Raw genomic sequence first — 20,624 nt, forward strand, 5'->3', positions numbered from 1 at the left:
CTTTTTGTGGTGATTTTTGACTTGGCATCCAAGCCTGAACTCCTTTCTTAGGCAAAAGTTGCCATGCACTGAAATGGGAGCAGGATCCGACCTTTTGCTCTAGGCACTTAATCCACACCTATGAACGTCAGAGGCAGAATTGGCTGGAAAAAAGGTAACTAGGGCTAGTCTGCAAAAAAGAAGTGAACATTTTTCATTTTGCCTCCAACATTTTTTGAGTGGGAGTGGGGCGACCGTGTTAATGAAAAACTTAATTCTGGGGGAGGGAAAAATACACTTTCTCTCGCTTTTTGATGGAAAAACACACAAGAGAGTAGGGTTCTCCCCCACTAAAATGAAACAAAAAGTTTTTGAAAGGTTTTAAATATTTTCATTGAAAAATGAAATATTTTAACCAAATGAATTTTTTTGTGAAAATTTGTATTTTATTTGAACAGGCATTTTCTGTATAGAAAATTTTCAACTTGCTCTATTTAGTGGTCAGTCTGTCATCTTGTGGCCAGGACGCATCCTTTTAACTTAAAAAGCAGGTCAATTCTGAAATGTGACTTGGAAAAGTGGCATCATCTCTCTCAGCAGACCAATGGTCAAATTCATATCGCCTCACTTCGATGACCAACCTTAATTTTACTGCATTTTATTCAGGTTAGGTCTGCAGAGGCTGAAGCGTTATGGGAGAGTGAGCTGGAGTCTATTCTGACCAGGCCCGCAGATGGGGGGTGGGGCAAAGGGGGCAAGTGACCAGGGGCCTGGGCGACTTAAATGGGCCCAGGGGCCCCTGGCCGCCACTGCTGCAGTGGCTGTTGGGAGCCCTGGGCCCTTTTAAATTGCCCAGGCGAGCCACAGGGCTCCTAGATGTGCGTGACTGCCCCAGGTTCTCACATCACCTCCCTAGGGATGGCCTTGGCCCTGGGGCCCGGAATTGCTGTCGGTGGGCCTGATTCTGATTCATGCAGTATCAACAGAGCTGTTTACTATGGTCTCATCAGTTACACCTGTGCAAACTAATGCATGGCATGGCAGCTGCACAGATCTCATTGAGGGCATAATTTTGCTTTCAGACCGTTTATTATTGGTGAGGACGAGTCATAAGTCAAGCCCCCCAATTTGACTCTCCAGTCCAGGCAGCATTCAGGAAAAAGACATCCTTTTATTTATAAATTGATTACATTGGAAAGGGGAACCACTGAGCGTCACTAAACATGGACCAATACCATTTCACCATCCATCTTCAGATAACAGGTCTAATGGGATCTTGTAGACCTGGGAGTGGGAACAAGTGAATCAATAAAAAAGGAAATAGGCTAAAGAAGTTAGGAGGAATGTACCACACTGACCCCTGTGATTGCAGCCCCATCACCTCATGTTAAATCCCATTGTTCCAGGTTTAAAATAGCTCACACATTTAAAAATACTCTGTGCTAAAATTTGGCATAAGAGTTGATATACTTGAGAGGTGATTTTTTTTCTTTTTAACCCTAATTATTTCAATTGTTTAGGATCACTTTCTGTTTTGAGGGGTTCAGGTAATTTTTCTGCCAGTTTCTAGATCTCACATCGGTTTAATTTTCAAAGAGGACCTAAAGTCTTTCAGACAGTAGAAAACATCTCATTAAATTTATGGCTAGATTGTACAACTCCTACTCAGTTGCGTGAACACCCACTAACTTGAGTAGCTACATTGATGTCACGGCCACTACTCATCAGAGTGAGGAAGGGTTCAAATCAATGGGCTGACTTGTGTAAGTGCTCACTAGTGTAGTGACCCGAGGCAATGGAATTACATGTGTGAGTAAGGACTGCACAGTCTAGCCCTTATTTTTATTTTAATTAAAATGCACTTTGCAGCTGCCCGGGTGTTTCTGTTAGTTCCTGCTCAAGCACAACAGGGACATTTCCCAAACCCCCCCCCTTTCTCTCTGGTTCGCAAACACACTGAACTCTTGGCTGTTATGTAATGAACTTAGAAATGAAATTTATTTCCCTCCCTATTCATCGTGGTTTCAGCTCGTTGCCATTTCACATCCCATTATCCTCGTCTCACTGGATGTAGCTTTAATTTTCCTTTAATAAAATGATTTTTGTCGCCTAGGAAAGCCATTTTTGAAATGCCCTTGCTCCAAGGTAGCTTTGTTGCTGCCTAAATAACAATATTACCTGGAGAATCAAATGTGGTTTTAATAAGTGGTGAAGTCACATTGAAATAAATGGGTCTCTTGCAACTACTATTTCAGTGGGATCTTATCTCCCGTTTGCTAATGACACGTGGGTAAATTTAGGGTGAAATCCTGGCCCATTGAAATCAATAGCAAAACTCTCATTGAGTTCAGTGTAGTGCCCAGAAAATTGCCCTGATAGCACTGGAAAGAGGCAGGCACGGTGCACACAGCTGCTGCGAAGGCATGTCCCAAGCTCTCACCCTGCATGCAGTTTTGCCCGTATCACTCAGTCCTGACCTGCTCAGTTCCCGGTAGCCGCTTCCTACTACACTCAGCTGAATGGTGCTTTTATGGGCACAGACTGAGCTCCCCACTTACCTGTGATGTGAAACTGGACTGGATCCCTGGTTTTAGGGATGTAGCCAGGGTGGCATCCCAGAGCAGAGGCCTGCAGCTAGGTGGGTTCGGCCACTATTGTGATGAGGGCCAGGTGAGTAACTAGAGAGAGATCCACCATGCTCCTCTGAGAGGAGAATATTACCTTTGAGATACACCATGCAGAGGATTCAAAAATAGATACCAGAGGTTATAATAAAAAAGATAAGAGATCTGGGGCCTGATCCAAAGTCACTGAAGTCTGTCGAAAGATTCCCATCAATTTCAATGGGCTTTGGATTAGGCCTTAATGCCTTCAACTCAGACCCCACCCAGCCTGCCATCAGGGGGACTTTGCCTAGTGAAAACAACTCTCCAGTGCTATTTCGGAGAGAGACGTGGTAGAGGAAAAACATTAATAATAATAAATGAGGCACCAGTAGAGGCTCAAAAATATGCAGTGTAGCTCTTGGGTTTTGTAGGACCAGTGAAATTTGTTGTGCACCACAAATGGTGTTCACTGTGCAACTCCTTCCATCAGCAGGTAACTCTTGCCCCATAAGCAGAGCAGAGCAGTGAGGGACCAGAGATCAAAGTGAAAGAAAAAGCACCAGTACAATGTATTGGTTCTATTTACCCCTATGAGTGGTGTGGAGGGAGCCTCTACTCCTCTGCTATCCGTCACTCCCTATCACTGTTTGTATCACTGTCAAAAATAACAATTATAATGAAGCCTATTATGAATGGTCACCAGAGAGACTGATCTGTCTCTGGACATTTTAACAGCTGGCTGAATAATGTAGAGTAATGAATATGAAGGAACTTCCCTGGGATCTGAGAATGTGCTGCCCATTAAGATCGGCTTCCAGGTTTCTCGGCAGACAGAAGGAAGTCAATTTTGTCTCAGTGTTCACCTTGAAATGAATTATGTGCTTGTACAGCACCAAGCACAATGGGATCGGGTCCATGATGGGGCAGTGTAGGCACTGCCCCAATACAAATCCACCCTGATGATTACTAAATCAAAGATTAATAAATCACAGTTTGACATACAGGGGATAAATGCAGAGAGCTCAGTTTCAGTTTGGGGTTTATTTACATTCACTTTAAGGGTCTCAGTGCTGCAATGTTTGGGTGAAAACACTGCAGGGAAACGGTTGTTTGCTTAAAAACATCTGTTTCCATTGGCATAAAAATAACCCAGGAAGATATTTCTGTTGATCTTGATTTGGCAAAATTCTTGTGTATACAAAATCTGTTTTCTTTTGATGCAGAACAATGGAAAGTGCCCATTACACAGATTCCAAGCGCCCTGTCAATTATTTAAAATTACAAAAGCAATACCAATTTCAGTCAGCTCACGCCTTCTCACAAGCAGCAGCTCAAAATACAAACAAAGACATCCCAGTACTTCAGCTAGTTCTTACATCTCCCCTAGCTCTCTGCAGAGGCCAGGAAAAACAAGTGGGCCCTCCAATCAGCAAATCCAGAGTATTTGAGTGTGCCCTGAATAGTGGTATATCCAGGGTTAAATTTGATTGGACAGCAAAACTCTCCCATTAAGTACCAGTAGGTATTGTTATAATCTGCCCCCCCCCACCCCTTTATAATAGATATTAACTAAGGCACAAAAAAATTCCTGGCCTGATTGGCGGGCGAGCGGAGTACTTACAACACCTAGTGAAGTCAGTGGAAGCTATGGGCATTCAACATCTCTGAAAATGAGGCATTCAATGATATGCCTGCAGGGCTGGCAATAGAGGCAAGGAGCCTATATGCCCACTTCCCCGCATTAATTGCAGATCTCTCTGGCACTTTCCACATGCGTCCCACATGTAGAACTTCCATTGACGTCAATGTGAGATTTGTGCAGAGAGTTTCGTGCAGAAGCTGTACTAGGGAGCAGTGCTTCAGAGTCAGTTCCAAGCTCACTTTACACTAGTTTTATACTGATACAACTCAGTTTCCAGCACTAGAATTTCTGCTGATTTTTCAGCAATGTGAGATCAGAATCAGGCCCACAGTGTCTGACAGCAGGAGTTTGCCTACTGAAAGGGTGGTTCACTATTCCCTTCAACCTCTTTAGACTTTCCTTATGCATCTGTTATTCTTCTGGCTTACCCAGTCTCCTTTTGAGTTCCCTGCTTGTTTCTTTCCTCAGCTTTTACTCTGTTTACGATGCCCTCCCCACTTGTCTGACTCTCTCTGCAGCTTGTTTTATTCTGATTTTTACCTAAGGCAGCAAAGGAGGTGAAACTTCACTTCTTCCAATGAGCCAAATTCTAATCCCACTGCAGCCAGCGGGAGCTTTGCCGTGGGACCAGAATCTGCACTCCTACCTTTTCCTGTGGCATACAGATTTTGATACCCTCCCATTTTAGTTATATCACAAACCACTCACAGTGTCAGAACCAGATTATTTCCCATCATATTTACAATAGTTGAGACATAGTCAGGTCTTCTAAAATACAAACACTTAAATGTTACCAAATCAAAATTCTCCCCCTCATTGGCACCTGAGCGTTCTATGCTCACTTCATATTCATTTTGCACAGGTGTAAATTCGGAGTCAAATGCTGTGCCATGTGAGTTGTGCAGCTGTGTATGCACACCAGGACAAAATAACACAGAAATACCCCTATATAGCACTCCTCATGAGCTAGATCTGTGGCCTTCCAGCTGGTGTATGCTGCCCCGGATGTCAGAATTTGTGAGTGGCTCTATGCCACCTGATGCTGGCCTCACTCAGTATTGGGTACATTTGGGAGTGGAGGAAGTACCTCTGGTCACCCTAGTCAGTGGAACAGTCTCTAGGAGATCATTCCTGCTGGCACAACTTAGAGCAGTCCTTAGGCTGCCCTAAATTACACCAGAGGCTAAACCTGTCAGTCAAGGATTGGAAGAGAGGAAAGTTTCCTTAGAGCCAGCTTTGCCCCTGCCCTTTCAGGCCTTGGGCTGAGTGCCGCTCAGCCAGACCTGGGGATCTGATCCCAAATTTGGCCTAATTCTGATCTCACATCTATACTGGTTTGACACAGCATTGGCCTAAAGTAGTTTCTAGTAATTTACAACAGTGTAGTATGAACTAGTTCAGAATCAGGCTCATTGGGCCACATTCTCTACTGGTGTAAATGAGCAGATCTCGCTGGAGATCAGTAGAGCTGTGCCCATTTTAAACAGCAGAGAATTTGGCTTGTTATTTACCCACCAGCCGTGATGACAGAGAGCCCTTGTGAAACTGCACTTCCTTTGACTAGAGCAGGGGTGGGCAAACTTTTTGGACCAAGGGCCACATCTGGGTGGGGAAATTGTATGCAGGGCTATGAATGTAGGGCTGGGGCAGGGTATTGGGGTGCAGTGTGTAGAAAGGGGCTCAGTGCAAGGGGTTGGGGTGCAGGAGGGATGTGGGGTGCGGTAGGGTTACAGGAGGGGTGTGGCGTGTGGGAGGGGGATCAGGGCAGGGGTTTGGGCTGCAGGAGAGGTGCGGGGTATGGGCTCCAGCCTGGCGCCACTTACTTCAAGCAGCTCCGGGGTGGCAGGAGCACGCACTGGGGCTAAGGCAGGCTCCCTGCCTGCCTTGGCCCCATGCCACTCCCTGGCCAGCATGTCCAGCATGTCCAGCAGCAGCTCCTGGGAGCGGGATGGGGCAGGCAGCTCCGCCGTGCTCTGTCCTCGTTTGTGGGTACCACCTCCGAAGCTCCCATTGGCCACTTTTCCCCATTCCCAGCCAAGGGGAGCTGCAGGGGGCAGTGCCTGCAGGCGAGGGCGGCACACAGAGCCCTCTGTCCCCACACTCCTCCAGGGACGTGGTGCTGGCCGCTTCCAGGAGTGGCACGGGGCCAGGGTAGGCAGGGAGCCTGCCTTAGCCCCACTACACCATGCGGCTGGCAATCCCTGGCAAGCCCTGATGGGCTAGGTCCAGCCTGCAGGCCGTAATTTGCCCTCCCCTGGACTAGAGGCTTTTTGTTGTATGTGTTTGTCCCCAATCTATTGCTCAGAATGTGCCTCGTGTTCTAAGGCCATTCTTGCTGTTGGCAGAAAAGTGGTTTTCAGTTTGCAATGAAAATGTAGCAAATGTAGGCTTTTGAACTTACATGCCCATATCTCACATTTACTCTGCTTTCAAACAGAAAATAAAAGGCTAATAAAACTAGTACTTGGAAAGCCATTTCCAGGGGTACTAAAATACCTGCTACCTATCAGTAAGAACTGCTGTCCTTTTCTACTCAGGATTGGCATATGATGGGAGAGAAAAGCCATCCAATGTCTAGGTCAGCAAGCACTGTATTGCATATTAGAATGATTGGAATGTTATAGCTCAATGAATCTCTCCTTAAAACACTGTCATTCATTGAAAAAGGACATTTCTCACATTTCGGGTTAGGCAATAACCTTGTGACAAAAGGCTTTTCAAGGCAACGAAAGCAGCCACTTTCTGTTCAGCAAATGGCTAGTTCCTTAAAAGCTACTGCTCTCATCAAGATTGAGACTTTTTTTTTTTTTTTTTTTTTGCAGCGAACATAATACAGCAGCAACCCATCCTAGTAGTACCAATATGAGTGAAACCTGTACTTTGGCTTCTGTCTTCACTAGGAAAGATCCAGTGTTAAGTGATACTCTAAACTATCTTCAAGCATTTACTAGATCAATTTTGCTCCAATCACTAGAGAAATCTCATGGGTCAAATTCTGCTCTCAGTTATACCTGGTGTAAATCTGGAGTAACTTCACTTAAGTCAACAGAGCTGCTCTGAGTTCATAACTGAGAGCAGAATCTGGTCCAGCCTCAATCATGAGCTTGATTCCGCTTCCCTTATTCACATCAGCAACCTAAGTGTGTGAATGGTCCCACTGATTTAAGAACCTGCTGCTGGTGTAACACACTATTCAGGCAGCCCAACTCTGCCATCATACGATGACTTTTTGCTAATCCCTTGTGCATGGTTGCTTCAAACAAGCTTTGCTATGGTCCTGATCCCACACCCATTGAAGTCCATGACAAAATGCCCATGAACTTCAGCGTTGCAGATCAGGTTTGCTTATATATTACATACCCATTTTTTGCTCCAAAGATTGGATCGCTCAAGTTTCCATTTCACAAACCAGTAAGGATCCCAGTCCTGTCTGACGAAGTTATGCTTCTCAGCGTTTATAAAAGGAAACCGACCCAAAAAAGATTTAAAATATACCAACACACTTCCATCAAGGTGTGATCACCCCACCAATATGGGGGGAAGGATAACCCAGTCACTAAGATGCTATCTTGGAACTCAGGAGACCAAGGTTCAATTTGCAATTCTATGCTCCGCGACAGACTTCCTGTGTGACCTTGGTCAAATCACTTAGTCTCTCAGGGCCAGATATTCAAAACTATTTCAGTGCCTAAAGATGCAGCTAGGCACCCAAGAGGGATTTTCAAAGGAGCCTAGTGGCCTAATTTCCACTGAAATCCTTAGAGTTAGACACCTAGGCACTTTTGAAAAATCTCACTAGGCACCTATCTGCATCTTTAGGAGCCAAAATACCTTTGAAGATCTGGCCTTCTGAACCTCAGCTCCACATTTGTAAAATGGAGAAAGCAGACAGATTCTCTCTACATCCCGGGGATAAGATTGTGAGGTGCTCAGATACTACAGAAATGGGGACTATACATCAAGAATTAGCGACATCGGTAAGTATCCCTTTTTCCTCCTGTCCCCAAACCCTGTTAACAATTCTCCTCTCTGACTGGAGGGCTGGAAGAGACAGAGTAGCAGGGGGTGAGGTCTGTGTCAGAACCAGATGTCCATATTTGGAGCGCCTCTTGGGGCACTTATGAAGCTATTGCTCCAGCAAGAGATTAATTTTTTATATGCCCTCCTTTATGAAAAATTAAAACAAACAGAGTGTTCTTGTCTTACAGATTTTTGTCACTGCTGTTGTTGTAAGCAATATTAGAAGGAGAAAACATTAAATGTCCAAAGCAATCAAAAGAAGCACATGATGTGAGTGGATTTAAATTACTAGCTTTGGTGAGAAAAGGAGAAGCCAAAGGCTTTGGGGAAGGAAACAAACTGGAGAGGGAGCCACACTCTGTGATGCTCTTGGGGTGAGAGAACATTTCAGAACAGTAGTAGGGACCGTCCTATCCAGCATTAGCAATGGTTAATTGCCCATTCTCAAGAGCTCGGCAGCTTGATGGTCATTGCATGCACAGGAGCTATTTCAGCTGCAGAACGAGGAGGAATTGTGCAAGGGATGAATTTGATCCTGAGAGGTGGAAAAAATGAGGCAAATACTGAATAACAAATTTAAGGAAAAAAACCCTCCAACACACAATTCAACTTCAGTCTGGAATAATCCTGCATAGATGGTACATGTGCACACATTGTTTTGCATTGGAGGATGCTGAACCAGTACTGTAGATGCAAAGGCTGGTGCTGGTTTGGTACAGAAGAATAGGGTCTTCTTGTCACTCGGTTGTGCCTGTACCTACAGTCCAGCTTCATTAGTCAGATGCAAAGAATGCTTGCGAAAAGCACTTGTACTCTGTACCACAAACATGGATGCATTGCTAGAACATGAATCACTCTGATGTAGAGTGTGCTGGTTCGGCAGTATTTGTGTCATTTCAGGTACTACCTTGCACACCCCTTAGCCTCCATATTTTAGAGACTATGTTGCCCAGGTGCCTGGCACCTGACATTCAAGGTGATGGGTATATGATGTATTCGGCATATATATTGCCTGACATTGCAGTTCACAGACATGCAGCTAGAGTAATACTGCAGTTAGCAGATGTAATATGAACAACCAAACCAGACATAATTAATAGAGACAAAGTCATTTTCAGGTCATTTCCCTAATGTCCACGATTTCACTATTTAGGCTCTGATTCAGCAAAGCGCTTCAGCATGTGTTTAACGTTAAGCAAAAATAAATCCCAATTCAGCACAGCACTTATTGACATGTAAGTGCTATGGTGCAGAGTGATGGACTTAATCACATGCTTAACTTGAATGAATGAATTGCTGAATCAGGGCCTGGTACACCAGTGTAAATTGGTAATATCAGCTCTAAAATCAGGAAGCGACTCTGAGTAGTAAATGAGAACAAAATATGACCCAGTGGAGTAGCCCAAGGTGTGAAACAGTTAAAAATTTGGCCTCTCTTCTGCTCTACCAAATGAAGTCCATGGCAATCTGTGAATGCTGGATGTCTGAAGCCCATGGTAACTTGTCTGAATGCCTGATGTTTGAAAAAAGACCAAGAAAACAAAAATGAATAAAACTTGTACCTACACATAAAACCTGTATGCTAATGGTTGAACCAGTCTCCGATTGGCTCTGTCCACTAAGCCAACCAGAAAGTAGAAAATTAAAGGGATATTTAGGTTAAAAATCATGTACTTTAAAAAAACAACAACAATAAACAGCTATTTCACCAACATCCTCAAGTCAAAACAAAAAAATACCATAGGTCCAATCCATATCAATCATTTGGTATAACAGAAATAAAGTCTTTGTAATAGAAGAATCATCAATATCTTCACTGCAAGCAAAATTTATACAATACAATGAAGCTTTTTCAGTGTATTAATGGAAGAGAAAGAAATGGCAAATCTGTGATGTTTTATTCCATTGATCTCACTTCTTAGCCCAGACAGACTCTGGAATAAACACTCTGCTTGCAATGCTGCAGCATTCTCTCTATAATTCATATAGCACTGATGATTTCTCCTTTTATTTTTTTATTTCCCTTGCTGATTGATTTGCCAACATGAGTGGGCTGATCCTCCAGTCCCTCACCATGCTAGCACGCTGACAACCAGTCATCCAGGAAAGCATCCAGAATACAGAGAGCGAAAGGGGAGACAGACAGAGAGAGAGTTACTTGTTGAGACTGGTATCTGTTTGGATGCAGCCACTTCTGGGCACTTACAGTGTTGTCTCTATACATTCTAGATAAGGTGGTATCAGCATGGGCAGGGCCGGCGCTTCCATTTAGGCGACCTAGGCGGTCGCCTAGGGTACCAGGATTTGGGTGGGGCGGCAATTCGGCGGCAGGGGGTCCTTCCGCGCTCCAGGTCTTCGGCGGCAATTCTGCGGTGGGTCCTTCACTCGCTCCGGGACCCGCCGCCGAAGTGCCCTGAAGACCAGGAGCGCGGAATTACCCCACCGCCGCAGAATTGCCGACGACGACCGGGAGTGCGGAAGGACCCCCGCCTAGGGCGCCAAAAACCCTGGCGCCGCTCCTGAGCATGGGGATTGCCTGGGTTGCTAACTGATCTGAACCCCAGGGTTAAATAATTAGAGTTGTCTTAACTGCAAACTAATTTTTGGTATCAAGTAACAGAGGGGTATCCGTGTTAGTCTGAATCTGTAAAAAGCAACAGAGGGTCCTGTGGCACCTTTAAGACTAACAGAAGTATTGGAGCATAAGCTTTCGTGGGTGAATGCCCACTTCAGCAGACGCATTCACCCACGAAAGCTTATGCTCCAATACTTCTGTTAGTTTTAAAGGTGCCACAGGACCCTCTGTTAATTTTTGGTACTAACTCAGGCCTATTGTCTTCCCCTGAGAAATGTCAGGGTGTCTCTGGAGTGGGCACTGTGTGACTTTCCGTTTCTTCTTGAGGGTCACCATCTCCTTTCACTTCCAGGGAAGACCAAGTTGAGAATGTGTTCACATTTTTTTGAGCCAACATTTGTAATGGATTAGGGGGTGGGGGGAGGATGGTGGGGGACAAGAGGGACAGGGAAGGACAGAGGCACTGGCTTCTTGCTCAGAAAAATACTGCCTGTGCTATACGGTACTATCATTATGCTCAGGAATTTTTCTTATGTTAACACCAATGTATCAGCCACTTGATGTCTGTTGTGTGAATTTTGTGGCCTTTCTTTTTTGTTGTAAAGCTGACCAGAATTTAGTAATCAAAACCATCATTTAAAACAATGTTTCTGGGAAAGACTCCCCCTGAACTCTATTTAATGCAGAATCAGACTTGAAATCCAATATTTTGTAAGAATTGAAGCTCTCATCCTTAATCAATTGTTTCAGCTCAGTTCAGTGGAGGGCATGGGCAAGAAGTGTGGGTTATTTCTCGGGAGACACTCCAACCCCTTTTCTGGTTCCATATGAATGGCTTACTGGCTGCTTTGCTGACAAACCAGCCCCCCATCCAGACAATTCTTGCACGTCCTTGGGAAAAAGAGTAAGATCACTCTGCGAGGAAAATGATTTAAAAATGCCTTCAGATGCCTTTTCATTTCTTTTTATTTAACTCCATAAATATTTTCATAAGGCTCAGTGTCTTTACAACACTTTTTTTCAACACTTTTTTTTGTTTTGTTTTATACACACAACTTAGACACTTGTTTGACAGGGTCAAACAGTCCAATATAAACAAAATAATAAAACTGGCAAGTGTGGATCAGCTGGGTTACCAAAATCCATTTTTTTTTGCCCATACTGTTAAAACCCCAAAAGCACTAAAATATCAGTATTTGGCTTCAAACTTGTATTTTAAAAACCTTGATTGTTCTTTTTTATTCTCTGCTACAAGTCCGCATCATCATAGTGCCTTTAAACTCCTCTGGACTCTTTAGATCTTCTCAAGGAAAAATAAGCTTGGTGATGCCATGCAGAACTTACAAAAGCTACTAAATATACATGTTCCCTGAAATGTAGCTGCAATGAAAAGATGACAGAGCATAAAGAGAACAAAACCAGAAACCCAAAGCACCACAGTGTACTATCAATAACGTTGCAGTGGATGGCTAGTGCCCATCCAAGAACTGAAACAGATTTCAAATATATTTTTCTATGTATTATTTTCTATTTACAACTGTTAGATGCACCTAGGTTGGTTCTTGTTTTATCTTTTGGAGAGGGTGGGGAGGCAAAAGTCTTGAACTTACATCCTCTGCTAGGTCAAGGGGTAATGCGCATCATTTACCTATGGAAGAGGAGGTTTTTTATATTATATATATATATAGTTTCAGCTGGAGAAATTCTGTGTACATCTAAGTCTGTTACAACTCTCTTGTTCTACTGCCCATGGAATGGTATCTGGGTTCCTCTTTTCTGGCATTGAAATGAAAATCTATGTAACGTGCTAAGTCAAAAATTACCCCCGATTTGATCAGATCTAATGTGTTTTTGGAGCTTTCAAGTATACAAGACTGCCCAATCCAGCGCTCTATTCCATAATTAATAAGTAAGTAAAAGTGGGACCCATTGTTGGTTCGTCTTTCTATTCATGCTTCATTTCTTGCAGCACCTTGGCAACTTATGGCTGGGAAGAGCTTTCCGGAATGCCATGACTGAGGGCCAACCCTGCTTTGCTCTGGAACACAGGCCTGCATCGCTTTACCTGCTGCTTGGCTTTGGTGCAGGTAGTTTAAAGCTAGAAAAGCTATTGTGTTTTGGTTTTCCATGTAAGCAAGAAGCTGTGAGTCTAACACGTGGTCTTGTCAGATCAAGGAAATCTTGATTTATGATGCAAATAATGGTGTGGCCGTGTTGTTCCTTTTTTCTAGTGCTGAATATTAAGGAAGCATCTTCTCATAAAAATAATGGATGTTCCATTCTCACTCTCAGAGGCATAAAACAGTAAATGAACAGGCTTAACTAATGTGCTTGTTACTTTTCTCCCTTAAGCAATTAAAAAGGCAAAGGTACGGGTGTAATTTTCATCATATTGACAAGGAGGCTCTAATCTTTCTCTCTCTGTGTGTCTCTCTCCAGCCATTCAGAAATTGTAAGACATTTTGTTTCATCCTTTATGTTACAACTTTGGAGGAATCATCTCATTCACTTCTCTAAACACCCATCCTATTAAACAAACAAAAATAATAATTGCCACATATTCTGTATTAAAATCTGAGCTGCTAACCATTAAAAAATGCAGAGATACAAAAGAGTATTTAAAAAATGTTTCTAGTAAAAAAAATTGGGTTGCCTCCTGATTGGACTTTTTTTTTTTTTTTTTACTACTGTATATCATTTACATATTGGGGGGGGGGCGAGCCTTCCTCTCTTTAAAATACTAGACTTTCTTTGCTGCTTATTTATATTTTCTCAAGTAGCAAAGAAAGTGCTGAGATAATCTTTGTGCTTTAGATGGGAAATATGGTCACTCCCTTATAACATGGCATGGTGCCTTTATCTTAGTGCTTGCTCTAGTCCTACAAGAGAATAAGCTGCATGGAAATATTGAAATCATTCACTGGTGGTCTTCACAGGTTCTTGTTTTTCAGGTGAAAAATTAAATCTGTGCTCCCCCCCCAGGCATTTCTCTGTACCGGTAGCTAGCTTGATTTGCTTTGATGACAGATAAGATTCAAAAGAAAAGAGTCAATACAAATTAGAGTTTGGATCATTTCGCCCCATGTTTTCAAAGGAGCCTACAGAACAGCACCTGCACAATTTTCACCTTTTTATGTGAGCAAAATGTCCACATTTGCCCAAGCAAAAAGGCATTTGTGAGTGCAATGATCTGTTTTGTGAGCCGAATTGCAGGCTTCCGTACAGGCAAACTAGTGTGTTTGAGGGTTAAAATCTGAGGGTGAAATTGTAGGAGGTGTCATTGAAAATGCAGCTCTGAATACAGAGTGAGAAAAAGAGAGAGAAAGAGACACAGAGAGGTTAACTAATTACTGTGCAGCCTATTGACAATGGTGCAAGTTTGCTGAACCATTGCTACAGTTTAGACTAGTCTGATTGCTGATCTACATTTGGATATGTAGTCCTGGTCACATGGCAAGACTTCTCAGACACTGATTTCAGTGCTATCTTTTCTGAAAGGCAATTTTCAACCTCTTCCACAGGTTGGAGGCATTAAACGTTGAGTAAATGTTTTTGATTACTTAAGCAATAATCCTTAACCTAATAGGTCATCATTGTTAGCGAATGTCCTGTTTGGTAATTTGGGGCTCAAGGCAAAGCTAGGGATACTTAAATAAAATGTAACAGACCAGAAAGCAAGTACAGCAATGGCTGTTACATCTAGGATCATTGCTCCTGTAAACTGTAATCAATGGTTCATAACAGTGATGCTTCGTGTGTGTGTGTGAGAGAGAGGAGGGTCCTCTGAGTTATTTCCTGCAGAAAGAAAACTGGCCATTTTGTTTGTGTTCAATAACTAATTTTTCTCTACCTAGAATGCAGGACATGAGGCCATCAACCAATTTTAAAACATCTGTCATCTTTATGTAGGAAAAAGCTAGTATTGGACATCTCACAGGGTAATTTCTCAGCTAAAAAAAATCTCCAGAGAAAATAAAATAAAATACAAAACAAAAAAGCCCCCATTGTTCTCTTTCGACATTACTGGGAATGGCATGTGTGATTGAAACACACAGCATTGAAATGAAACACAGTTTAAAAATGCAACAAATCAATTGAACAGAAGTCATCTCTCACATAATAAAGATCTGTTCCCCCCTTTTTGTTTGATTATACCCCCCTCCCTGGCCCAAGAACACCTATAAAAACAGTTAAGCAATAGAAGTACTGAGCAGCATATCACAGTGCACAACAGAGCACACCCAGACTGGAACGACTCAGAACAGAGAATGCTGGGGGGAAAATGCTGTTCATTGAAAAAAGAAGTCTGGGGACAGTCAAGGGGTGGGGGGAGCAAAGGCGGAAGGGAGCAGAGATCTTCCCCACCTCTAAAATAGAAAAATAAAAGGCATAAATAAAATAAAATATACACCAATGTGGCCTGCAAGGAACTTCAGTGACAAATAGACAACGAGCAAGAAATCGTCCTGGAGAGACAATGACAAGTTGGACAAAAAAAAAAAAAAATGAACAGAAAAAATGATGTTGTCTGACCAATAAAATAAAATAAAATCGGGCACATGAGTAGAAGTCATTGGTGCTTCCTAGTATCTAGTAGTAGTTTGCTTCCCAAAAACAACAAAAAAAAGTTTTTTGTCCTTCCTTATCTATATCTATATATAGAATTAAAAATATATATATGTGTGTGTATATATATAATTATTTTTAATTGCAACAGTGCTTCTCCGAAAAAAGGTCCATCTATAAATATAATTTTATTTATTTATTTTTATTTTTAAGTTTTTAAAATTTTTATTTTAAAATTCTCCATCTCACTCTAGGTATTATTTTTTGAATGGCGTTAACCTGCTGAAATTTTGCCAGAATGGTGACTGGCTGCGTTTGGGTTCGGTGAACTCGAAGACCTGGGACTGGGATATGCCATCTGTCACCATGTATTGTCCCTGATTTAATGGATCCTGGGGTGGTGGATAGGCTGGAGGAACCGACCTGGAGTAGCTGACACCTGCATTGATGGTGGGGAAGGGAAAAAGAAAGAGGTCAGTCAGAGTTCAGTTGGGTCAAAAAACGTACTCATGATATTACTTGCTATAGCTTTAAAAACCAAGGCCCCAAACAATGGGGACATGAGCAGCAGAAGGCAATTCTAGGGATGAAATTAGCAACTAACTTAAACCCTCACTCCAAATGCAACCTAAACTAGCAAGCTAGTTGGAGATTTGAGAAAGATCAATTACTTTTGTTTTGGTGAAGTTTTGCTTTTCTCTTATGGAAAAGTCCTATATAATTTAAGCCAAGAGAGCTCTATAGAACCATTAGCCACGGTTATCTAGAAATCACTCTATTATTGAAAAGGCCAAGTCTTGTCTATAGAATTGTTACATTGCAAAGAACTGTACCTCTTCTATAGAATTCCATTTGTTGGTTTCAAAAGACAGAAGGCATTGCTTCCTCTACTAAGTCCTGTAGGACTTTCCCCTAATGGCTTGTTTTAAATTCACCAGCCTGGTTTCAGCTTCTAAACCAGAAAGTACCGGGAATCTCACAAGAGTCACTGACTGCTAACTCCCCAGCCCTATCTCCAAGGCAAGGTATTCCAAAGAAAGGATGGTCTTGTGGCTGAGATATAATAGAGTGAGTCTGAAGTCCTGATCTCTATTACTGGCTCTGTCACATAATTTCTATGTGACCTTGAGCAAATTACAATCTCTCTGGGCCAGATAGGGCCTCCTCTGATGCAGAAGGGGTGAGGGGTCCACTGTCTTTAAGACACAGAACCCTGTAGAGGATGCTCTCTGGAACTGGGATCCACATCGGTGGGTGTAGGGGAGGTAGAGGATGGGTAGCCCTGAACTGATGATGGTGGGGCTGAGGGAGCAACCATCACTATGCCTGTGGAGATTACCAGGGAAAGGTAATATGGCCACTGGTTATATTTCCTTCTTGCTGAGACCGTCCATGAAGGGTAATTCCCTTTTTAAGCAAGGTGCCTGGGCAGTGTGATAAAGTGGAAGCTACACTGCCAGGAAGCAGGGGAGAGCAGAGGGAACATCAGAGCTTTGAAGCAAATGCAGAAAGTTCTGGCCTTCTGTGGATCCCCTCTGTTGCCTGCAGAACCTGCTACTCATTCTGTGGGTAGGGCAGCCCCCCGATAAAAGAATGTGGGGGGAACATTATGGAGATCTCCTGCTCTCCTGGGTTATACTGCAGGAGTGGTGGGCCAACCTATTGTGATCAGTTTCCCCGTCTGAAAAATGAGGACAATACCCACCTTCCTCATATGAGGATTATGAAGCTAAATTAATTAATGTTTGTAAAATGGTTTGAGATCTGCAGGTGGGAGGTGCTAGAGAAGGCAAAATATTACAATTAGCACCTAGATACCACAGTGATTGGCATAAGAGAGATTAGATTCTCTGCATGTTGTCAGCAATCCCTATCAGCACACAAACACACACTTTCATGTGCCAGTGCTTTGGGATCCGGGGATGGGAGGTGCGATATATGTTCAAAGCAATTACAGGGAAAGAATTAAACTCTCACAAAATGCACTGCATTATTATGTGAAGCTAAGCTGCCAACCATTTAATCTTGATGCATCATTATATAGGTCCTTCCATTATAACAAGCTAAGAGTTTAATACATCTGGAGAGGGAAAAAAAGTAATTTACTCCCCTTTGTTATTGTAAATACCAATCATGGCTGGTTAAAAACCAACAAGATTTCAGACTGAATGGAAACATTTCCTGGATTTCTTCGAATTGTGCTTCGAGACGAGGAATATGGAAATGGCACCGATTTCTCCAAAGAAATTAAACGACCATTTGTTTTATCTGATAACAAATACTACTACTCATATTGCTTTCTATCCAATCCAGGAAGTACAGTCATCCTTTTTCATTTTTAGCATGTTCTTTCATTTAGCATGTTGTTTCATGTTTCATTTTTAGCATGTTGCTGCATGATTCATGACTTAGTAACCCTAAGCAACCTCATCACAGTTATGTGTTCCAAGTCAAGCTGAAAACAAAATCTGTTTGGTTCCTACACCTCTTTGGTAGGCTCTTGGATGCTTGATCGGATTTGCTAATCTCATGTGTTTACAAGTTTATTTTTCCTACCTCAAAATATGTGAATCGTGAGTAGGATGCTTGCACAGTAGAATGCCAGTTCCACTGAGTGCTTGATGCCCCATCATTACAGAGAAGGGGCCAGGGCCAAATCTTAAATGGTTTGGCTCTAGGAGATCATAAGAGACAGCAGGATACCTCCATCCTCCAATTAGACTGCTCAGGCATCTACACTCTAGCTCAGCATCTGAAGATGCCTGTGGCATGGGGAAATCCCCACCTGGTATCGAACCGGCATAGCCAGCTCTATAATAATCCCTGGTGGCTCACTCCACGTAGTGGCAGAAGATGAAGTGTGACGGGGAAAGAAGGAATGTGGCCAAATCATGCTGTGTTCCAGCGATCCATGACCATGACAGCTTACCTAAATTAGAGAAGTCCTGAGGCTGAGCTAATCTGCATAGAAGGAGGGGGCAAATTGGCTCCAGCTCCCCTGGGCACCAGGTGAAAGCAAAGAGGGGCTAAACTGTCAAAACTGTATGTCTAACTTGTGCAAGCAATTACGACAGCTACAGACATGAGGCATGTGCTATTTTGCCCTTGCATGTGTGTGCATGCAAATATGAGTATTTATGCTCTGCAGAGGAAATTCAGCAATCCCACGAGAGTAGCTTTTCTTGTGAGGTTTTCAACATGTCACCTCCAATAGCAGATAAAAACACCACAAGAATGGCCTTTCTTCAGGCATCGATGTATTTTTGGGCACGGTGAACCACTGGATGTGGGAGAAAAATCCCACTTACCAGAACGTCTTCAGAACCTCAGAACAAGACTAGTTCTCAGAATGAATGAAGGGTTAATATATTTGTATCTGAACAGAGCAGGTTTCCTCCCTCATCAGAGCTTCTAGTAGCTGTGCTAAATCGTCTCTTTAAGGATTCTTTTTATATGCAAAGCCATAACTCCATTGCAATTTAACCGGAAAAAATGAGCAAAGCCCCTTTCCAGTGAAGAATGCTGCAATCTCAGGCTGCCTCTGTGGACAGAATTCAAAATGCAAAGGGGAAGAATGGATAGATAAGGAAAGATTTCCAGGCATAGCAGTCACGCTGCTTGTCCCTAGGCACAGGGAAACAGTTACACAAGTCTTGATCTTGGAGCTCCTTCTGCTGGTTCATGCGGAACTCTGCACCAAGGTAGAATCCAAGGGTTGCAGCCGCACAGTCAGATTGTCCAGTAGGGCTGGGGTTGAGGGAATGCTGTTCAGCATGAAAAAAAGGTAGCTTTGCATTTATCATTTGTCAGGCCAAATGCAGCGAAGAGAGATGATGTATTGTCAATTGAAATTGAGCAGTATTTTAGTGCTAGGCAATGTCAGTTGGAATCACTTAGGTTTCTCATCTTAAAAAAAAAAAAAAAACCCTCAATACCAAAAACCCTGAAAGGATTTCAAGCCAGCTCTACTTTGCTCCTAACTTCTTTCCAAAATGCCTTTTGTACTTGTGCTCGCAGAAGGAATTCCCTGGCACTGAAAGAATTAAAAGAGTAAAGCCAAATATAAGATGTCTTTCTATGCTTATTCGATCCTGACCCTGTAAGGATTTCTTTCATGCCTTGATTGGTAGCTATTTCATATCCCTTTTCTCTACACAGGCATCTAAACAACTTGCCTATCTATTAGCTGGATTTAAGAGATGGGTGATAAAATATGAATGTTTTCTAGTTCAGTGTGGACTGAAGTTGGTGCAGTATTGCTGGTGAATGGAGAGTGTCCTATGGTGCAAACCCTCAATTCTCCTGAGCCTCAACAGCAGTGAGAGAATTCACACCTCTTAGGAGGCACACTCAACCTCATCACAAATTCAGTTGCCTTATGTCTGACGTATTTCTGTGGGGTACCCCGCAGCACGCCCCTTCAACAGGAAACAGTGCCAAAGTATTCATCATTTGATGAGGAAATACTCCTTGCACTGTCCATTTTATTGAACTACAGAGTTTGCTCACTGAAATACAGCCACTTCCGGGTGACACTTATTAACAGCACACAGCAAATCTACATGACAATTTAGAACTACATAGGAAGAAAAAAATTATCTAACTGAAACTACAGGGAGAATTTAGGTGGTCAGAATCACTCAGCTGGAAGTCTGGGCATGACATTGTGGGTAACACCTCTACTCTTCAAACCGTCCTTTTCGGTCTTTAATGAAGGCAAGGGGTCAGTTTCACACCTCACCCAACAGATGGCACTCTCAGCACTCTGCTGGAGTATTTGTTCAGAACTGACTCAGAAGCAAGAGTGCCCCCTATTTAGTCACCAATGTCATTTCCTTTTGCACTTAGGTATTCCTTGGAGGTCTCCTATCCAAATATTCAGTCAGTCTGTCCTTGCTTAGCTTTGGAAATCCTAACTGTATCTCATATCAGATTCTAACTGGATTAGTAATTCCTCCAGTGAAGAACCAATTTCATCTGTGTTATGAAAATCATCATCACCATCGCTACTTTCAGATTGAAAACACTGAAAAATGCTGTGGCTAGTTCCACGGGGTAACTGTATAATGGGCACTCATGGGCTTTGGAAGGTTCAGTTTGTGGCCCATGTAATTTATGACCCAATGGGATTTGCACCATGTCTTTTACGTATTTGCAGGGAAGTAGTATGAGAACATGATTTCCAGACAGTAATGACATTCTTTCATCTGCAGTGTGGAAAGCTTTGTGAACAAAG

The 20,624-nt window shown here is 42.8% G+C and overlaps 1 protein-coding gene across 7 annotated transcripts in view; it reads right to left on the minus strand.

The window, feature by feature from the left end:
* Positions 1-11,770: 11,770 nt before the first annotated feature.
* Positions 11,771-20,624, minus strand: part of ARHGEF9 (Cdc42 guanine nucleotide exchange factor 9) — a 270,682-nt gene continuing 261,828 nt past the window's right edge. For 6 of the 7 annotated variants that reach the window (XM_034781030.1, XM_034781037.1, XM_034781036.1 and 3 more), the window contains one exon: positions 15,486-15,827. In XM_034781030.1, the coding sequence (XP_034636921.1) occupies positions 15,646-15,827 (182 nt within the window). In that variant the 3' untranslated portion in view covers positions 15,486-15,645. Of the gene's footprint in view, positions 12,471-15,485; positions 15,828-20,624 lie in introns of those variants that run through there. The other variant, XM_034781031.1, reaches the window with a different exon arrangement.

The sequence above is a fragment of the Trachemys scripta genome, chromosome 9, assembly GCF_013100865.1.
Source record: "Trachemys scripta elegans isolate TJP31775 chromosome 9, CAS_Tse_1.0, whole genome shotgun sequence".
Taxonomy (NCBI): Eukaryota; Metazoa; Chordata; order Testudines; family Emydidae; genus Trachemys; species Trachemys scripta.